Consider the following 22818-nt stretch of genomic DNA (forward strand, 5'->3'; position numbering starts at 1 on the left):
ATTGCTCTTGGAGGAATTTCCCAATGCTCTGTGTGGGACGTGAGTGAATTCAGCAGTGAATCTTGTATTTATTGGGGTGGTTAACATGTAGGTCCACAAATGGTATAGTATAAAACAAAATTTACTACTTCTGCGACAAGTCTACAATATGGGTGCTAGTGAGGATGAAACAGTAAATGTCCTGCTGACGTAAGAAAGAAAAAAAGTTATTGGTTATTTTTGATTTTGTGTGTTTTTCTTTCTCCACAGGGCTGCTTGCCTCTGGTGCTAATGTTTGATATTAAAGAAGACATTGAGGTGGAGCCCCAGTGTATCACAGCACTAATGGAACAGCTGGATGTCTTCATTAGTATTAAACCCAAGCCAAAACAACCCAGCAAGGTACACACCTATGTTTTAAACTCATGACCAGAGATTTATTTTTTTCATTTTTACATTCTTATATCTGAGACCCACCAAAACATAACAAAAACATTATCAGTGATATTTCAGTGTGAATAATGGTCAACCCAATATTTATTACGTCCTAATCCCACTGTGTCCTTCTGTATCCGGTGACAGGGTTTGGGCGGGTTGAGTGTCGTGCTGCAGACTGTGATAGATGTATGAGGGGTCAAAGTTAACGAATTACAGTATGCACTTCGTAAGGGCAGCTGCAGCACATACTAAAAGTAGAAAGAAAATGTACGACTTGGAAAGCTGTCTACTTGCATGGATGCTGTCTTACTCCTTCAAATTCAGTGTCAGGCTGAGAAAAAAAGAGACTCCAAGAAACAAATAAGCCGCTGTTCCATGCAAGTACACTGTTCTTCAAACGTCAGTGCGGGAGATTGAAGCAAATTATAGATTGTCATGTCACATGTCATCACTACTTGGTTTTCAAAAAACACAAAGTGAAGCTTTAGACTGTAGGGAAATTTGCCATACCCACACTGAGAAACCTCTTGGCAAATCGACGTCAGCCACAGTGGGGAATCTTAAGTCCACACACAGCTTGCCAGACATGCTTCACCTGATGGACGCATACAGTCAACCCTCATATTATACATCAGTGATTCCAGTTGAAGCGCTGGTTTGCCTGTGCTCACTCTCTCAACTTTTAGAAGCTACACCACCTAATGTATTAATGTAATTTGTGGGTCATTTTCATATTATTTTGTGATTTACAAGCTTTTATAGTTCCTGTTTTGCACATGTGTTGTAACATGGCTTAAAGTCAGGCTCTATTTTTACTTATGGTAAAGTGCTTTGCCATACTTTACATTCCTAATTATATTTCCCTTCTTGGCCTGGTCCTGAGTGTCTCTTTTAGATGCCCGTGTCCCTTCCTGAGCCAGGGCCCAGAGCCCAAACCAGACAAGCCTGTAGAGACTAATGTGGAGGTGCCAGTGTAAACATCGACCCAGCCCAGATCCTCTTAAAAATCCTTCACTTAAACATTTTAACGAGGTGACAGCAGTAATCCAAAAGGCCCGTCCAAATGCGTGCAGTCGCCTCTGTGTTGCCAGCGCATTGGCAGACCCTTAAAGGCGTGTGTGCATGTCAGTAAAGACCGATCGTGATTGGAATTCGTTTTTCAAAAGCTCTGCAAAACGGAGAGAGCGGGAAATGATCTGTGCTCACGTTCATTCCTGTTTATATGGAAAAGTGGAAAATTTAAAAGAAAAAAGAAAAAAAAAACCTTCACTGTTAATAGTTGTGTGCTTATCCTTCACTGTGTAATATCCTCATGTTAAAGAAAGCAACTAATATTTCCTCATTCTTTTCACTGATATCAGTCAGATAACTCGTATGTTATGCAATTGATTAAGAAATGCTTTCTCTCAAACTTTGCTCCCATGTCTCCTCCTTTCTCCTACATTGCTTCAATGTTTATCCATCTAATCTACCCTTAATTCCCTCTTCCTTCCTCCCTTTTCTGTTTGTCTTCCCCTCATCCTCCCTTTCACTCCCTATCTTTGGTGCCAACATTCCCTACCCTATCTGTCCCTCACTCCTCCCCTTTTACTCCCTTATTTCTGTCTGTTTTCTCCCTCTTCCCATCTCACATTTCCCCCTTTTTCCATTTGCATTTCCTCTCTCCTTTACCCTGTTCTTCTTTCCTATCTTCCTGCCTTCCCCTCTTCTCTTTACTTTCTTTCCTCTCTTAGTCTGTGATTGTCAAGAGTGTGGAGAGGAATGCAGTCAACATGTACGAAGCAAGAAAGTTCATCTTGGGTCTCGAGAGCAACGGGGTGTCGTCTTCCTCACCCTCTGTAGCAGTGAATCCCACCACCAACGGCCCATCCCCATCCCTCATCTGCCCCGTTGGCCTGGACATCCTGGCCTCAGCTGGACTGGGGTTAAGCAATCTGGGTAATGACACGGTCTCAACTTCATCTGGTTTAATCATTCAGATGATTTCTGCTCACCATTTTACATGCTCAGGAAAGATAAATTGGTGAGAAAAGAAAATACACCACTATTTTTTCCACACTTGAAATGCATTAGCAATGAAATGTCTTTGTAGAGGAACTAATGTCCTCATAAATCAACGTCATTCACATCTGGACTGGTTGCACACACTGAGAACAGTGAGAGTATTTTCTTGGAGCGAAAAACATCCACCCATTGACGTCCCTTTGCCAGACGTTCTCAAATTCTGTTATCAGCTGGTTCACTGAATCATGGAGTGAAAATGATTTTAAAATGCAATGTCCATGTAAATCGCAGCCAGTGATTCACAGCACCGCAATCTTTATATGCGCCTTACAGTAGGAGCTGTCTGCAAATCGACCTCAGTGGTATGAATTTCATGCCAAGAAGTGAGTCCCGCGTGTACAATCTTTGATCAGCCAACCATCAGAAAATAACCTCAGCTTAGTGGCAATACTTTGAATGAATCACAAGATTATGTATCATACGATGATGAACGGTTACGATCGCGTAGGAGTTTGTTTGTCCGCTCAGCTGACCTCAACATGAAGGCATGGAGTTCATACTGGAAAACTTCTCATGATTTTTTTTTTTCCTCCCCATCGGCCATTTTTATATTTATTATAGAGTGTCGCAAGAGTAGTTTTATCATAGTATGAGACATCAGCTTTTTGATTTTATATAACACAGCACTACTAACTCTTAAAAATGGCTATGAAGACATGACTGATTCATCAAAAAGAGCAGATAGTGCAGGAAGATGACAGCAGGTAGCTCATGGCTCATATAGTAATAACTCTCACTCTGCTGCAACTGCATCGAAAGTGTTTTGAAATAAGTGCTGTATCGAGCATTTATGGACGTGTATATATCATCTTTCTTTGTAACCACTGAAAATCTATATCACTACATGTTGAATGGAGACATTTTTCTTTGCACTTTATAAAACTGTAATTGCATCTAATATATAACACCTTCCAGTGGTTTCACATTAGTTTAATCCAATAGTTAACCAATTAGTTATTAACTATTAAATTAATCACTAACCTATTCTGGTAATAGATAATCAGTTTGAGGATTTATTTTTTATTTTTCTTCTTTAAACACGAGAGCTCCTAATTCTCTCATCTTAAATTTTAATTGAATTCCTGTTTCGTTCCTCCTCTAAAGCCCTATTCTCATGAGACTAGTACTATCTGTGAACCTCTGGTCATCTGTAATAATTGCAGAGATCATCTTTGACTTTAATCCCATGTGAATCTGCCATGCCTGTGATTTGTAAAAAAAAAAAAAAAAAATTCTACTACTAATTACCTACATATTTCAGCAACTCCAGTGCAAAGCAACATATCTGTAATTTGGTGAGAAATGCAACATAATTTGTTTCCTCTGCTCATTTTTTCTGCTGATTTCCTGGTCGAGGACTAAAATGGCTGCGCTAGTGATAATAACTGAAAGTTTTAAATGTGTTTTGGATGGAAAATCCGAAGGCCCATGTCACAATAGGGATATTCACTGAAAGAGCAAATTTAAGCCCTTCAGAAGAGCAGCATCTCAAAGATAATCCAAAAATTTGACAGACAGCTATGGTATGGACTCTTTAAAGAGGTCATATTTTGCTAAAACCACTTTTATTAGTCTTTGGTCCATTTATTTGTGTATTTGGGGGCCCTAACAGTTCGTAAAGTTTGAATGTGAGCCTTCCAGGTGCTGCAAAGCTATGAAGTTTGAAGCAGATGAAGTTCAAGTGAAAATCCAAGTGGGTTGGTGGGGTGGGGGGGGCTGGGATTATGGAATATGGAAAGATTTGGGTTGGTGAGGGTGCTGTAGCAATGCAAGTAAAAAAAAAAAAAACAACAAAAGTGTTCACAAAATTTCTGTCATTTATAACTGCAGTTGCAGAAGTAGCAGCGCTGTATCATGATTAGCATGCAAGAGAGGAAGAAAATGGCTGCAATTTTACTCCAAGAACACATCTTCTTCCTTAAAGGGGTCATATTTTGCTAAACCCACTTTCATTACTCTTTTAGTACATTTATTTGTGTATTTGGACCCTAACAGTTCAAAAAGTTTGAATTTGAACCCTCCAGATGCTGCAAAGCTATTTTTATAATAATTCCGGCAAAAATCAAGGGGATTTCTACAACCCATTTCAATTCCTTCGTAATTTGTTACATTGTATAACTAGTTACATCACAACATTTGCACATATAAGGTCAAGACTTCCGACGAATATTTCTCAGAGTATGACATAATCGTTTGTTAGCAGTTGTAGTGCATACTGAAAATATGTCCAAACTTCAGGCCAATGACCTAAAATGTTCAGTTGCATTAACAAACACAAGTGGCTGAACGGGACAGAGCAGCACAGCCAACAACCTGGAGGGGGTGGGGCGTGAAGTGACTCATGTGCATTTAAAGGGTCAGCGCTCAAAATGACCTTTCTCCTGTCTTTACTCAGAAATATTGTTGAAGATGGACCTGTGGAGTTTACTTAGTGAAGAAATCAGACCCAAGCATAGCATTTACAGTTTATGTAGACCACAGGGAAATGTTTTAAAATGCATAATTCCATTTAAAAAAGCAAAATATCACTCCTTTAAGTGGTGAATCTGCCTTTGACGTCAGAACTAGGGAATAATGTTAGTCGATTCAAGTCAAAAACACATTTCACTTATCCCAATGCAAATGCACCACTTGAAACACAAACATGGGGGTTAATTCCCAAGTCTCTGATAGTCCACAGGTTGTGCTAGTCCCATGGGAATAGGGTTTAAGATATTTATCTGAATATGCTGGAGATGTGGGCCAAACAAGGTATATGAGGATGTCATTTTTTCCAACGTTGTCGGAAATTTTATGGACCAAACAATTAATTGATTAGTAACTGAAATAAGCAACAGATTAATCAACTGTGGAAATAATCACTACTTGCGCTCCTAGTTAAAGTTAAGTTAAAAATCTTATTCATTTCACATAGTCATTGATTTATAGTTTCGTAGGCCTTATAGGATAATGATATAGCTTTGGACAAAATTGTTATTACATTACCTTTGATTTTTATGTAGAAATTCAATATAACAACCATTTAACCCGCTTACACCCTTTGATAACTTTGCTTGGTTAAATAATAAATAGAAATAGATAAAATCTTGACAATGGCATGATACATGCAGTGGAAAAGTGTAATTCGATATTAGATGACTGAAAAAAAATAAACACTTTCCCATGCATCAGCCAAATATATAAGGCTCAGACAGTACAGTGTAATTTATATTTCAGCAAAAGAAATGAATTGCATGACGAGGAGAAATTTTGAGGTTTCACACAGAGGGTACAGCATCATTACTGAAGAGCATGGAATCTACAAATCACTTGTCCATCAGAGGAAAATGCAGTTCAACTTCACCAAGATCCACAAAGGAAAAGACAGAAAATGCATTTGAACACCCAGTCACAGTGGTCTCATTCTAGTAGTTATTTCCAAAAGTCTGTACGCTTACTCACATTAGGTTTGTATTTCACTCAGGTGACATTAAAGGAAGAATAAAATAGAATGAGAGAATATGTCTTAAGGCTGAATTTATAGGGAACAGGAAGGACAGGCTTTGGCACTCAGACCCCAGCAGGAAGTAGATTACCATAGGAAGTGGTCCTTTGGATTAGGTGTTTCATTTATGAGAGAAACTCTAGAGGCGACAAACTGGTGAGAGTGATAAGGAATGGAGCTGGAGGTTGGGACACTTTGACATGAGGGAAACTGATTGGAGTGGCGCAAATGTCCACAGTGGAGGTGATTAAAGTGTGTGTGGGATGGGGGTGGGGGGGTCTGCAAATGGTCCATGGTGCTGGAATGAAATGTAAATGACAGCAGAGAGGGAGAATCGTTTTAAAGATGGCTTATATATGATTGGCTAAACCTGAAGATGTCATTTTATGATTGGATGAAGATGAGCACAGAGGGATAGTCTTCCTCACTCAGCTTCATTTGCATCATTAAACTATTTTGACCGTTTTTTGTAGAGTGTATTTTTCATTCATTTCTTTCATTCATTCATTCATTCATTCATTTGTTTTGAGAAGAAGAAAACATTTTTAAAAATTTTGTACAATGAATAAAGATTATCAAGACAAAATAGCAATTGCCATGTACAGGGGTTGGACAAAATAATGGAAACACCTAACATTGTGGCATCATAGAAGGTGTTTCCATTATTTTGTCCAACCCCTGTACACTATTAATAACAAAATAAATTAAATATGTACTGCTCAAAAAGGAGTGGGAAAAAGAAAACTTATTAAATCCCACCCCCATCTCACATTTATGCAACATTACACATTACTTTTGCTTCCTTATTAATACAGTAACATCTGTTTAAAGTCCTAATAATGTAGATAACAGATTAGGAAAACTGAAGTATATTTCACTTAGTAACTATCTAAATGATAGTCTGCATAACTTATAATACAATGTATTTCAACAATAATCACTTACCAATAATGGTATTTTTGTTCTTTTACTCTGATGGATGGCCAAATGAATGTATGTGTGTATATACATATTTTTGTAGTTAAAGTACAGTAGAACACAACAAAGGAAATGCCATATTGTCCCAGTACAGTAGAAGTTTCTTTCTTCTTGCTGTCTTGTGTAAACCTAGGGGCCTGGGGATGAAGCTGTGGACGGCCACATCCTGGCCTTTAGTAATTGCTACATGCCTCTCTTCCTCAGATTACAGACCAGCCTGCCAGAAGAATCCCTGGCCTTATTCCTGGAGCCAAACTAGCCCCTTGTTAAAGCCACAGACCTGCTTCTTTCTGTTTTCATACACTGTGTTTGGGTTAAGACACCAGGAACCACATTGTTGGTGCTCTCAATAACATGGTTTTATTGAGCATGAGGACACACTAGACATATACTTTGCATCCGTGACCTTGTAGATTGTGAGAAATTCTTCCTCTCATTTGCTGTCTGGTTGATGGCAATTCGATGAAATTCCAGTTAAATAGCTGGAAGACCAAGATTATTTTTGAGAGCCTAAATGTAACGTGTGATTAGCTTGAAAAATGTCTCCATACTTTGACAGGACCACCGCTGATGTATCCATCTCTTTATGTCTCTCTTCTTTCTTTGCTCCTTAGGTTTCCTGGGTGCAACGGCGCCCCATTCACTCACCAACTCGGCGGCCCCGAACGCTGTCCTAAACAGTTTAAATTCCTCCATGAGTCCTCTGCAGACTCCGAGTCCCAGCACCCCCACACCTTCCCCCTCCCTCTGGCCCAGTTCACTCACCAGCACCCAAGGTTGGTGTCAGGCGAGCGTAAATATTAAACCAATGTTTCTCCTCATTTCCCTCAACAAATCACTCATATAATTTTTTACTCCCATTTCCTCACTACCACAATTACAGCCTTCTCATCTCAGCTGATGCTGCACCCTGCAACCCAGGCGACCCTGAGCAGCATCCTGTTGTCAGGCGTGCAGGGTTACACACAGAGCACACCATCCCCTCCACCAGGCCTCGCTCCCATAGACAAGCAGCCCAATGGGGTGCCTGACTGCACCAAAGGGCCCTGCAGTCTCAATGGACATGTCAAGGTAAACCTGTAATTCCATATCCTTGAATAGAAACTGGAGTTCAGTCAAAGGTACCTACAGTCGCAGATATCAGCAGTTTAAGTTGAGTGGAAACCACGCTGTGCATGCATCCAATTACCTTGTCAAATCAAGCTAAGCTAAGAACCATGCTTTAGAAATAGGGGTATTTATGTTTTTGCAAAAATAAAGAATTTAAACATTGTCAGTTATAAAACCCAAACTGGGATGCCAATTTTAAAAGAGCACTTGAGGAAAGTACCTTTGGTGTACAGAAATGTACATGTCACATTGATTAAAGAGTCATTTTATGCTGAAGTTCTACTCCTGTTACCTCCTTCCTCTCACTCTTTGGTTGCCAAACTGTGACGATAGTAACAACAGTGGGAGAATGTTTATTAATGTCTCTGCTAGGTGGGTGATATGAACCAAAAAAAATATCAACATTTTTTTTTTCAGTGTTGCGAACAATTAACAATTTTAATTAATTGTTTTCTGCTTCTAAGAACTGAAGACAAAATATGGTTCCAAATATTCTTTCATTATTAAACCTATGTGCCACATTTGAATGGAGAAACACATTGACAACTAATGCATAACAGAAGCAGACAGGTTGCATTTTTAATTGTTGTTGTGCAGAAATGGTCTCCAGATGACTCACCTCAATTTTTCATTATCTTCAGGAAACAAAACTTTCATCACTCCAATTAAATCCAAAAAAATTGCCCATCCGTAGTCTCAGCCAAACTGTACTTTATTATGCACCACATGATTCACAAATTCCACTGCTGTAAGAGAACCTTGCAAATCAATGGAAGTGTTTCACAATAAAATTATTTTTAACAAAGGGAGGGTTTCTGTACTGAAATGCTGGATGGTTTTTAATTTAAACCATTTACAGGAAGTGCTGAGCTTGTATTAACAGAATGAGTCCCTGTGAAATTGCCTCAGAGGTACTATTTGGTTTTGCATATTTACATGTAAAAAATTCTGTACACTTTGATTGGTTAAGCTGATGTCCCAGCCAGTTTGTAGGTCCTCTGCAGGGACACAGACAGTTGAGAAGTGTCTTTTTGTATTATATACACCCTCGAGTGCAGGATGAGTCAACAAAATGTATCTAGTTTCTGGGATATTATTAAATATTATAAAGAATGTCCACAGAACAGTAGAGATTGATTTTATGAGAACCTTAATAAAGCACAGCAGCAGGTCACAACAATGTTCAACACCATAGCTATTCTTAGACAGACGGAACTAGAAATAAAGGCCTGTCTGTAATACAATAATTCTTTTAAAAAAAAAACTCCTGTACTTAGTTTAAATGAAGGTCCTGGTCACAATCAGATTTATTTATTGCATTCTTCTTCATATCTTTTTATGTAACAAAATGTGTTTCTGTCTGTGTTCATGCTTTTTACAGCATCCTGGCTCAGTCTATGCGAGGATAACCACTGCATCACTTGCAGAAACAGTTTTGAGTCCAGCCCCATGTGACTCTGTACAGGAGGCCAGTGGACACAACCCGTCAGAACCGCTGTCCAGCAAGTCCAGCCCAGATGAAGGTACCACTGCTTACAGGGGTCATATTTTACACTTTTATTAGTCTTTGGTACATTTATTTGTGTAGTTGGACCCTAATAGTTCATAAAGTTTGAATTTTAACCCTTCAGGTGCTGCAAAGCTATCGTTATATTCATTCTGGCAAAAATCAAGTGGATTTCTACAACCTGTTTTAATTCCTTCTTAATTTGTTGCGTCATTTGCACATATAAGCTCAAGACTTCCAATGAACATTTCTCAGAGTACGGAGAAACGGGACAGAGCAGCACAGTCAACAACCTGGAGGGGGTTGGGTGTGAAGTGGCTCATGTGCATTTAAAGGGCCAGTGCTCAAAACAACCTTTCTGGTGTCATTACTCAGAAATAGGGTTGAAGATGGACCTGTGGAGTTGAATTAATGAAGAATTCAGACCCAAGCATAGCATTTACAGTTTATGTAGACCACAGGGAAATGTTTTAAAAAGCATAATTCCATTTTTAAAAAAAAGCAAAATATCACTTCTTTAATATTCACCACTCACTGAAATGCTAACCTCCAGCCTTTACCTACTAAAGTGATATAGTCTGTGATATTATTGTTGGATTTACTTTAAACTTCAACAAAGTACATTTATTATCTTATATGTATATGTTATATATTCTATATCAAGATCAGCTGTTTTCTTTGGATTTTTTTTTGCAATTTGTGGAATTTGCAGGAGGGGCCCTACTTTGTAGTCACATGTATCAGAAACATACTTAACATCTTGTGATTTATGTGTTATCGTAACCTTGCACAGACAACATTTTCAAGCTGTTAACAATTTTGACTCTGCAAGTTTGCTGGACCTTGGCCTTGCAGATTTAACATAAATGTCAAGTTTTTTCCACATAAGATTTATGTAATCCTGAAAGCCACATTGAGGGAAATGCCTGGAATGAACTTATTTCTACTTCTCTATACTGTCCTCTTAACCTTATACTCCGTCTGAGTACGTTTATTGTGCTGGAACGGAGACAGATTAACTGCTGGTCTACTCGCGGTTCAGAAAGGCCCTCATTTCCTCTGCATCTTACATTCGCGGTTTTCCCCTCAAACCTTCTCTCTCACGCGTCTCTCTTTACCCGCTGTTTTCTGACCGGTCCTCCCCCAATGCGGTGTGTCCCGGTAAGGTCTCTCCCTCCCTTACCTCCTCCTGTGTCCCAGAATGTGTTTGGACTGGCTCGCCCAGTCCAACTACAGTCTACTCTGTGGAATGAGGGAGTACTGGGGAATTGTTCAAACATTAAACCCCAGAGAGATTCTTTAAGGTTGACTGACATCATATTATTTTACGATACAGTGTTACGTTTACATTAAATTAAGCTGCTGATTATACACATGCATACACATGTTACACTGAGCAGATTTCTGTTGGACTGAATGTAGAGTAGCAGAGGGGAAAAAAGGCCATAATTACAACTGCTGTGGTTTTAATTAGTCCAGGACCCAACTGAGACTTGTCACATTTCTAACTGTATGCACATGTACATTCCTCATTGAGCTACACACACTCATACATACTGAATAATCAAGTCACTAAATCAGAATGGAATATGTGATGAAATATGAAGCAGAGCACAGTTATGGTTGTCATAAAAATGGAGGATTTTTTTTAAGGAATAACAACCAAAAATATGTTTTTCCTCAAAGGCTCTGACACGTTTGTGGAAGTGGGCATGCCCAGAAGCCCCTCACACTCTGCCAACGGGAGCGAGCTGAAGCAAATGCTGGCTTCATGTAAGACGTCATCAGGGAAGCGACAGGCCGTGGAGCTCCTGCAGGGAACAAAGAACTCCCACTTACAGTAAGTAGTGTTTCGCTCTTATTTTGTCCTCATGTTGCATCCCTTTCGAGTTATTGTAGACGAAGACACAGAAACATAAGGTTTACATTTTTATGATGAATCAATTGCAGAAATACATATTGCATTCATCCAGTCTTAAGAGGTGGACAACTAGATAAAGAGTCACAGATGGGCATTTGTTGCACATGATTTATGAGCTTAAGAATTTGCTGCCATATGGGCTCATACAGATTCATCCAGGTCAGCATTGTTGTTATTAGAGCAACCAGTGGAATAATAGCAATAAAAACTTGCCGTATACTCACTCCAATCTGATCCGCAAAGAGGATTTAAAGTGTCATTGTTGTGAAATCACCACTGCTCAGTGAGAAGAGGATACAGGCTAATTTCATCACAATATGTATGCTTTTACTATCCCGCCAGTTCTGACTGTCTCCTCTCGGATGCTGAGTCCAGTTCATCAGACAGTCCTGTCGCAGATAAGAGGGCACCAGGTAGTGAGCGGGCAGCTGAAAGGGCAGCACAGCAGAATGAAAGGGAGAGGATCAGACTGGCACCACAGTCGTCCTTTGCCAACATGCAGGTACATGCACAAAAAAAAAAAAAAGTCATAGCACTGTTGGCAGCAAAGACACAGCCTTTACATCTGTCTACTGTCTTTACAGGCTTTTGACTATGAACAGAAAAAGCTGTTGGCAACCAAAGGTAAGTGGACATGCGTTGCAATTCACAAATTTCATATTAATGCATTTACAACAATTGTGGCAATGTGAGCTTGCCCCTCATTATAGTCTGGATTTTATTTAAATTGTAAGCAGAGCGCATAACCTAAAGGATATGAAAGGTTTACATAGCACCTATAAATAAGTAAATAGAAAAATAATTGGAAAATTTATGGTAGTTTCTTTTATTTCTGTTATTTAGTTAATCTCTTAGTATATGATATGCAATTCCAAATACAAAGTACTGTCTTCATATTTTCAGTTTTATGGAGTTAAGATCTATGTAATAATCACTTTAGACAAAATGAAGTGTTAAATCCTTCATTCTGATATGATACAATGCAAGGCTAAATGGTAAATATAAATGTAAATGGACATGCACTTATATGGTGGTTCTCAAAGCAGTTTATATTGCATCACATTCACACACACACACACACACACACACACATTCATACACGCTGACTGGAAGAAACCTAGGGTTCAGGGTCTTGCTCAAGGACACTTCAACACGTAGATAGGGGTCAAGGGTCGACCAACTGAGCCACAGCTACTCCGCAGTATTAGACAACACTGTTTTTAGCAAGGCATAAGTTAATAATGTGAGTGTATGTATATATTTTACTGACTTTCTGAACTCCTGCAGCTATGTTAAAGAAGCCTGTGGTCACTGAGGTGCGAACTCCCACCAACACTTGGAGTGGTCTGGGCTTCTCAAAGTCCATGCCAGCTGAAACCATCAAGGAGCTGCGGAGAGCCAACCATGTGTCCTACAAACCCAGCATGAGCACTACCTATGAGGTACCTTTTACTGATGTTTGCCTTCATGCTTATCTTTGTAAGGATATATTTACTTACTTTTTGCTTTTGCTTCTTTCTACAATTGTGTGTTATGTATGACCAAACTGCTTTTCTTTGACATTTCAGTAGTGAAGAAAGACCCTCAGAACTCTTTACTGAAATGTCATTTGCTCTTCAGGGTTCCCCCTTGTCCTTATCTCGATCCAACAGTCGAGAAGGCATTGGGAGTGGCAGCGACTCAGATAACTGGCGAGAGAGGAACGGCACTGGTAACGGCCTCCCCGGCCACAACGAATTCCCCTCTGCAGTCAGCAGCCCCAAGAGGAAGCAGAACAAATCTGGTCAGTCTTTATACTTTATCTGCTTAAAGGATTGAGAAGTTCTCATAATAACTGTGCAATTAAATGATGTACTACTGTAGGCACATTAAACAGGGTTCCCGCAGGGTCTTAAAAGAACTTCCAGATCTGCATTTAATACCTTAAAAAAGTCTTTATAAGCTATTAAATTTGATATGGTAGGTATTAAGTTATGTTGCCATAAACTTGTTTGCTGTATTGTGTTTAAATATGTCTGATAAATGTCCAAGCTGCAAAGAAAGTAACATTAGTCTACTCAGTTCCACCTGTTCCAACCCAACAATTTATATTGAAATTAGGCACCAATTATTGCTAACTTTGCAGCCCCCGATGAGAAATGACTCAGAATGGTGGGAATCAAGGCATTGGACTAAATAAATACATTTTCCTAAATTCTAGGAGTCACAAATTTTTGCCAGTATGGCCATGAAATGGGCATGAAATTCTGTTCTAAGTTAAAAAGGTCTTAAAAAGTCTCAAATTAATTTGTAGAAACCTGTGGGAACCCTGAAAAGTACAATCATCTATCTATCTATCTTTCTTTTTTTTTTTTTTTGCCATTTTTTGGTTAATATTTGCAAAGTAACATAAGATAATTTTTAAGATTTAAAACTTTTAACATAAACCTACAGGAAGGGAGACACTACAGAAATGACAATTGCTATAAGTGAACGCTGAACTCTTATCTCCAGTTTTTCTACATCCATAAATGTTTGTTTCCGATTATTATATTTGTCCTCTATTTAATTACTCAAAGATCAAAAATGCTGTTAATATATATAATTTATTTGCACTGCAGAGGAACCAATTAACTGCCACTTGCAAAGCACATTAATACTTTTCTCATTTTTTTAATCTGCACTTTGTTGATAAGTTAAAAAAAAAAACTGTATTCACATTGTAATTGTTTATTTGTAGAATGCTGTAAATGTGAATTGTATTGTTGCTGCTTATCCACTTACCTTGTTCATTTGATAGCTACAGAGCACTACCTGAGCAGCAGCAACTACATGGACTGCATTTCATCTGTTACTGGCAGCAACGGCTGCAGCCTGAACTGCTCCACAAAAGGCTCAGATCTGCCTGAACTGTTCAGCAAGTTGGGCCTGGGGAAGTACACCGACGTTTTCCAGCAACAAGAGGTACTTTGGAGAACAGATCCACACCTTCTTGTGTTTCTGTGAGACTGTCTGACCTGAAGAAAAGCAGACAGTTTGCTAAGCACATATTGGATGATGAATTGGAGGAACAGTGAATCAAAACAGAAAATGTGAAACTTAAGATATGAGTCGCGCAGGAGAATGTGTTGACATAGATTAGTAATTACAAAGAATATACCACTCTCAAAAACCATGTTGTCTCAAAAAAGATATTTAATGGATTGGTTTCATTCAGTTACATCAGTTCATCGTCTTAGCAAATAACAAATTATAGCAAGATTGTCACTGTGTCTCAAATTTTGTATTTCTGTTTTTTTTACTTTATATTTTTAGCACATAAATATGTGCAGTTACATTAAAATGCAGAACACTGTGATTATTCAAACTTAATCAAAATGATCAAAATGCCTGTGTGGAATGCTGGACACTTTTCATGTTATGATTATGATCACCATCTTGGCTGTGTAGCAGAAGGGGAGGGAACAGAAATGGCAGTGGAGGATGCTGTGATTACAATGGTGGTGATGAAAACTGCTCAATTAAAAAAAACAAACAAACATATAATACAAGCAGAAGCACAAGTTAGTCCAGCAGATACCAAATGGAAAGTTATATTTAATGGAATGTAATTTGGTGGGAAGTAATTTTCCACAGATTAACCATTAAAAGAGTGAAGAAGAACATTGTATCGGGTTTTTAGGAAGCAGGTCAGTACATAATTGTGGGACTTTTTGAATGACCTTTACAGGCTAACATAGTTGACAGGTATAGTTGACATATTTGCTGTTTTCAGGCTTTAAATCAACATACCTATAACACCACATGGCATTTTTACAGAAAGATTCTTCTAAATATCATATATACAATTGAGTAACATTGAAATTGAAAGTTATTTATAAAGATATTGTAGTAACACTGTTGACATAAGAGTGCGATAAATACACACTTGACATCACACACTACTTTATATTAAATAACTAAGAAAGAACATATCTTGGAGTTTTTCCAGTGTTTTCTTCAGGAGGAAATGACATCATGTGGAGCAGGTCATGTGGTTTGGAATTAACACACTTCCTTGAGAGGTGTTATTGTAATGGGTAACTTAGTTAAAAGTGATTTCTTCAACACAAATACGATTTGTTATTTTCCGTATAAAATTTGATATATTGGCAAAAATATATATATCTGTTATGATTATCTCAACTTAATAAAAAAAACTTAATAAAAAGAACACAATCAAAACAATTTTTGAGTAAGGTAATTTTATTATTGTTTAGCTAATTAGAAGGTGGTTGTTATTAAAGTCGGACGGTTATTTAGTTGACATTTTAGTATATCTAATCATTTATTAATTATTTATTAATCATTTATTAATAAGTGATTATTTCCTGTAATTAATAATTATGTAATTTTAAATTCACAATCAAAATGAAAATAAAAACCTTTTTTTTTTTCTTTTTTTTTACTTTTAATAAAGATGTATATAAGATATATCCCATGGACTTCAAAAGTCCCTCAATTATATATTGACCCAAGTGCAAAACAGCCAGCATGTATTCTAGATGGTGTGTTTCTCAAGGAAAGGAAAGAGATAAGACTTTATTGATCCCACCATGGGGAAATTTAACAGTATACAGCAACAATATGCAACACACCAGTGTAAAAGAAAAGGCAGGTAGAAATAAACATTATTAAAAGCATAAAAATGTAAGTATAAGTTTTTTTAAATATTAGCATATTTACATAGTGATTACTCATATATATGATGTGATATGGGGCTGGTGGGGGGTTACTGTGTACTGTTATACAGTCTGATGGATGTGGGGAGGAATGACCTGCAGAAGCGCTCCATCTTGCACAGGGGATGTAAAAGTCTGGTGCTGAAGAAGCTGCTCAGGGTCTCTACAGTGTGGTGCATGGGGTGGGAGGGGAGGGGTTATCCATGATGGATGTCAGAGCAAAGGAAAAGAAAGGAAAGGAAGTCTTTTTTTTGTTGTTCTTTCATAATGTAGATACCACTCATTCATCGGTGTTGAATTGTGATAAGTTTTAACTTTGAACTCCAATCTCCCTGTTTCCAGATTGACCTTCAGACATTTCTGACTCTAACAGACCAGGATCTGAAGGAACTGGGCATCACCACCTTCGGAGCCCGCAGGAAAATGCTGCTCGCCATCTCAGGTACAGATGAAGAAGAACAGAAAATGCATCTGTTCCTTGTCAACCCACAAACACAACCCAGAGATTCCGCTATATCACCACCTCTGCCTTAAGCTCCTCTTGTCGTTTCCTTGGTAATCAGATACCAGCTGGAGTCTGGTCGCCACCGCTGATCTCCGAGCACAACTGGCTTCTGTATTTTATTAACGTTCCCCATTTTATCTGTATATCTGTGCTACAAGTCGGAGTCTGAACCCAGCTGTGCATCTCAACTGCCAACTGCCAGATGCGGGATATGAAAAATATAAGTAGCTATTAATGACAGACTAGGACAGAAAGTGAGAACTGTTTTGGCTTGTAAAGATACAAGAAAACGGTCACGTTCAGGCATAAATAGGATCTGGTTACATTCTTCACAGATGAGCGTATTGGTGTTGCTCCTCTAGCTCCAGCTGTTTCCCTAATGCTGATATATTGTTGAGTTTGTCTTCTTGAATTGGATGAATTGTGAGTGTTTTTTGGTGTCACACTTCATTACTGATGTCATATATTGGACACTGTTATAATAGCCAGACTTGTTGGAAAATTTAAGTGAATCGTGCACGTGTTGGGATCATGAGCTTCCTGTCATAGATACTGTGTAAATGTGAAGCTCACAAACCTCTGACCGGAGCCAGGGTTGACGAAGGGAGCAACAAGGGGAAATGGTGGGGGCCTGCATTCTGATTATTAAGGAAGTAGAGTGATCCAAAGCCAGAATTGGTTTTGCTGTCTCACGCCACAGCCAAGTATAGGTCAAGTCTCATCTCTGCTGATGTGACAGTAGAGTTCAGGAGAAGGAACATGCACGTTTCTGTCTGTCTTCTGGTGTTTCTGTATTTCTGCCTGTGATTATAAAGAGATAGAATGCCAGTTGAAGTTTTTTTTTTTTTGCTTCCTGCTGGTCTGCCAGTAAAAAGAGCTGCTGGAGCGAGCTGCGTGTCTCCAGTAATCAGACCAAAGGTTTATGCTGGCAGGGACAGAACCAGGGCTATCATATAAATAAAGAGATGCCAGTGTGTGCGCTTTTGACATTTTTATGAAGGTATTTTGTCCGAGCTGCTGCACAAAACCAGATGGACACAACCGGGGCTTTTGCTAATCCAGTGGCGATTTGAATCCAATTTACTTGTCATTGTTGATCACTAAAAAATGTGAACACGCTCCCTGTTTTTTGATCTCCTGCTGCTCTTATAGCACTGATCGGCCTGTGTTTGTATCACCTTTGCAACAACTGAAATTTTTGTCCTGCTTCTGTTTTTTTTTTCACAGAATTAAACAAAAACCGTAGGAAGCTATTTGAGCCACCCATCAGGTCGTCTTTCCTGGAAGGCGGAGCAAGCGGTCGCCTCTCCCGTCAGTTCCACGCCGACATGGCCAGCGTCAGCGGGCGATGGTAGACGCCTCCGGACTTCCAGGCCATTCCAGAACCGTCCGAGCAACAGACCAGCCTCCCATGTGTTTCTCTTCTTGTGCCTCAGCCGTCCAGGTTTCAACCTTCCGGGCTAATAGTTATTGTTTACCCTTTGTTTTCGTCAGTGTTGTTTTTGTTGATGCCATATAGTATAAATCTATAAATACAAGCCATAGTTTTACTTCAAGTGCCAACAAGAAAAAAACAAAAAAGGGATTCCTCAGATACACAAGGTTCAGTGTTCACTCCTTATAGAGTCATTAAAACTATTTGGAGCATTTATATATGAAGGTTATTGCTATGGTTCTGAAGAAGGGATATTATTTCAGTATTTCTGTCCACTTTTTGTACAAGGGAACAGGCAGAATGATTAGTACAATCGTTTTAAACATTGATACTATCTGTATCAGTGACATGCACTTTAATAATACTAGACTTTTGCCTGTGAAAGCCTAATTCCTTAGATTGAAATAATGATAAACTATGCATTTTTATTGACTAAAAGCACAGATGCATTTTGTACCAAAACAAATGTAAGCACTTAGCCAGTGAGATTAGGGGGTCACCAAAAGAAGTGCAGAATAGGTCAGCAAACCAACGTGGTGACTTCATCAACTCGACATATATATCTATATATATATATACCAAAGTAAAATATCATGGTGGCCTTTGACCTTTGGCTGCTTTTGCTGTTTTGATTGGTAGACATTCCTCTGAGGTTAGGGTTTGTGTCTATCTGCAGGTGTTCTGCAGTCTGTCTGTATTTCTAGAAAAAAAAAGAAAACAAAAAATCAAATATTTTGTACTCAGTATGCATTATGATTTTATTTTTAATTTTTATTACCATTTTAGGGGACTGGGTGGGGATGTTTAATGGTTATCAGTTTACATATGTATTTTTATATGTTTATGAATGAGTTTCTATGATTTTGTAATTATTAGTATCTTTTTGTTTTTTTCTGCCCCGTAATCTGTGGAGCCGGAGTGTGGCTGTGCCATTAGACAGCAGCAGAGACATGAGGCAGTTAGGCAAAGCTTTAAAGGCCTCTCTCTGATTGTGTCAACAGGCATCTCTCTGTGGTTTTCTTTCTGTTTGTTTATAGTACATGGGCTTTTGTCTCATCTGTTATTTGTCAGTGTTGGCCTCACTGTGGCCCCTTCTGTGTGCCTGAAATCTCACTATGCAAGCCTCCACATATTTGCTAGAACCATGTGCTTTCATTGTCCCGTTTAGAGCAAGAAAGACCTCATAAAAGAGCAGTGCCTTTGAAGCAAAACGTGCCAATGTACATAAGTAGTTTTTCAGCAGGGACATATTTCTAGAAATACTAATATTTGGTCTGAATTTGACTGATGTTACACTCCATTAAACAAAGAACATGGTTTTATAGGATCATTTCTATAAAAGAAACCAATCATGGACCAAAACTAGCAGAAGAACCATAAGATTGAGGATAAAAACTAACACAAATCAGGAACTTCCTACCATCAGCTGTGCAATCTAATATCTGGAAACCATGTTAAACAGTGTTAAATGAAGTGAAGGATTGTGTATGCAGCAGCAGTGTTTATCATAGAACCTTGTTTGTTCAGGTCTCCTGTGTTATGTGCAGTCATATGTTTTGAAAAGGAAACATCCTTTCCAACAGTTCATTAATATTGGATAATGTGGTGTTTGTGTGTAACATTCTGAGGTTTTAGCCAAAAGGCTGATTCATCTTCCAAGGTCTTGAAGTCTGAATATTTTCTATCAAGTGCAATGAAGCGCCACTGTAAAGCTTAGTGTTGCTTTTTTTTCTTTTCTGAGAAGATGTGTTTATATTTGCAGTACATTAAGTATTAAATCTTATTATAGTGGAAGACTTTCCTGTCTTGGTTTAGCTATCTCAACAAACTATTAACCATGACAAAGTAACAGCAGTCCTCATATAATGTCAAACAGACATCGACCATTTTTTGCCTCTTGTTAATAGGTGATGGTTCCCTTTAAGGTGATCTGTTTATTTTGTTCACTTTTAACCACTTTCCACCCTCCCTCTTATCTGATTTGAGCCATTGTTAATGTGGTTGTCAAGTATAAATAATAATCGGACATGGTTGCTGATGCCAACCAGGATTCTTTACCTGAGAGGAAACTCGGGGCCAATTGGCCCCTGCTCATCATGGTACTACATTGAAACTGTTGAGCACTGATTCTCCCAGTGCTGTGACTCGTGTTCCTGCCTTGCAGACATTTGTTTTCATCCTTTGCCTTGTTCGGATGTGTTTGCTTGGAGAGCAGTAGAGGTTCTTGTCTTATCAAATGAATGTTGTTTAAAAAATATATATTGATGCATGTTATTGCAAATCAATGAAGGGACTCATCAAGTCAAAAAGTTTACTGCCAGCTTGTCTAGTTTTTGCCCTTGATTGAACATTTTCACAATTATGTCTTTAATTTGTTGTATCTGTCATGCCATTTTTTTCCAAAGGGATTTATTTGAACAAGTCTTTGTACTGCAAGCGAATGGTACATTTATGAGAAATGTAAACCACTACAAAGTATGATGTAATACCTATCTTTTGTACATCATTTTCATCTTATACAACTGTTGTTTTTGTGTGAAAAAGGTACAATTCAGTGCAAAGTTCCAGAGAACAATTTGTGTGTAAACACTGCCAAAGCTCTGTTCACTGTGGCATCTGTTGATGCTATTGTTACTCTAACTGTAATTATAGTACGGATATAAACCGAAGACTTTGTGGAGCAACTGTCAAGCAGGCAAAAAAATGTTTGTTCAAACATTAAAATGCTAGTATGAAGGTAATAAATGTATGCCAACAAAGTCGTGTGGTTTGGTTCATGGCTTGTACCTCAGTAACACATAAAATGTATGATACAGCATCAGTTAACAGTCATCTCAACTTTAGCACTGAACTTTTAATGAGAAATATAGTCTATTTGTCTAATGTGAAGAAACAACATACTTTTTTTTTTCTATGTAGACATTGACTAACAATCTGTTTTAGCAGATCAGTTAAAGTTAAGCACAAAGTAAAGATGAAGTTGTAAAACTGTCAACTAGGTGTGTATCGCTTCACCAATATTTGCATTCAGCAGTGCTTAAATAATTCTTCCTACCATTGAGTAAAGCAGTGACTCTTTGATGGGCGTTCGGAGCCATGCATACCTACAGGGGGGCTAATCCGCATTGCCAGGATCTCTTTAATCCATCTGAATCAATCTGCTGTTGCTGATGAGATACTAGCAGAGAATACAGTGTATACTGTAATACAGGACAATTTAATTAAAACCTTAAATCACTGCCCATCTGTTCTGACTGCCGACCAGTGCCTGGGACATCCAGGGAATAAGGAAGTATTTGCACTGTAATCTACTCAATTCATATTCTATTTTTTGCCTCTTAAAGGTGTGATATTGCTCATTGACTTAATTTCTTGTATCTGAAGAGAATGAGAAATAAACGTACACTTATTTCAACCCTGTAAAAACAGCAGACCTAGAGGAGGCCTACATATTTTTTTTTCCTTTTACTCTCAATCATGTGCGTAAATTAAACCATGAACGAAACAGTACATAAACAACAGAAAAAAAGCACTATATGGAAATGAATTTTGCTTTTAAGCTTGATACTGTTTTGCACAATGTAAGTGGTGTTATTCTAATCCTCTAGGGGGCAGTGTCAGCTCTTGGAATGATTCCCTTCTCAAGTAAAGGAGTAATGTACCACATACAATAATTTTTACATTAGAAGCGATGATGGAGGTTAAGAATTAGAGATGGTGTTTTACACTAATGCTTCACTGTATGTAAAATTGTCTTTGAAATCTTTCTTTGCCACCACTATACAGGGCACATTATTCCTAAATGATAGACTTTGAATGTGGGTGGGAGCCTGTAACAGCATGCATGTCAAAAACACAAACTGAGAACTCTTCCAGCTCGTATTTTGCCTGAATTGAGAAAAATGATTCATTTTTCCATTTTGTTTGTTACTCAAACCTCGTCACATGCCCTCTGTTTACGGCCAGCAAAAAGTAATGTTCAGATGGCACATGAAGAGTGTCTCCCATCCAGCGTGAACAGGCCCTTAACACGAAACAGGTGGTGCACTGTAACCATGATCTGTGGCAGCCCATGATTCCCTCATTTTCTCCTCTGTCATTATTTTCCACCAAAGCTTCATGAGGTAAAGAACACAGAACGCCCTCATGTTTATGTAACACCATAAAAGATGTAAATACCAGTATGTTACTCTGGAGAGCTCTTGGGTGATGTGTAGGAAGGATGTTAACAAAACATTCATTACGGTGTCACTTTAATGCTGCCAACTCTGCATTAGTATAATGAGGACACTTATTTTAGTGTGACGTGTTACAACATTTTATACTTGCCTTTTATGTAAAGTGTTAATGTTAATAAAGCTGTCTTTCATAAACTTAGGGTCAAAAAACAGGTCACAAAGCTGTTTTTATTGGGTCACCAGCTGTTAAAGTGAATTACATAACAATGATGTGATATTCATTTTCCGTAAACACTGTCTGGCCAAAAAAAGTCACACACAATATTTCGTTGGATCCTTTTAATATTAATAATTGTACACCAAATCATCATATTTGCCAGTATATGCTTATAGAAGATCATAACAAATGCATTACTTTTTTGCCAAGATCATGCATTGATGATGGAGAGTTGGAGCACTGTGTAAAGTCTTCTTCAGCATATCCCTGACACTCTCATTAGGGTTCAGTTTGGACTCTGT

General features: G+C 38.3%; 1 protein-coding gene across 2 annotated transcripts in view; it reads left to right on the plus strand.

Moving 5' to 3' along the window:
- bicc1a (BicC family RNA binding protein 1a) overlaps window positions 1-20874 on the plus strand; it is a 76529-nt gene extending 55655 nt beyond the window's left edge. Inside the window, exons 9-21 of one of the 2 annotated variants that reach the window (XM_030156771.1) lie at window positions 250-381; window positions 2151-2355; window positions 7558-7719; window positions 7827-8014; window positions 9435-9576; window positions 11247-11400; window positions 11824-11983; window positions 12066-12105; window positions 12769-12923; window positions 13102-13264; window positions 14261-14424; window positions 16524-16623; window positions 17914-20874. In XM_030156771.1, coding sequence (XP_030012631.1) covers window positions 250-381; window positions 2151-2355; window positions 7558-7719; window positions 7827-8014; window positions 9435-9576; window positions 11247-11400; window positions 11824-11983; window positions 12066-12105; window positions 12769-12923; window positions 13102-13264; window positions 14261-14424; window positions 16524-16623; window positions 17914-18041 — 1893 coding nt within the window. In that variant the 3' untranslated portion in view covers window positions 18042-20874. The remainder of the gene's footprint in view (window positions 1-249; window positions 382-2150; window positions 2356-7557; window positions 7720-7826; window positions 8015-9434; window positions 9577-11246; window positions 11401-11823; window positions 11984-12065; window positions 12106-12768; window positions 12924-13101; window positions 13265-14260; window positions 14425-16523; window positions 16624-17913) is intronic. The other variant, XM_030156772.1, reaches the window with a different exon arrangement.
- Window positions 20875-22818: the final 1944 nt, after the last annotated feature.

Source organism: Sphaeramia orbicularis, chromosome 15 (genome assembly GCF_902148855.1).
Source record: "Sphaeramia orbicularis chromosome 15, fSphaOr1.1, whole genome shotgun sequence".
In the NCBI taxonomy this organism is placed as follows: domain Eukaryota; kingdom Metazoa; phylum Chordata; class Actinopteri; order Kurtiformes; family Apogonidae; genus Sphaeramia; species Sphaeramia orbicularis.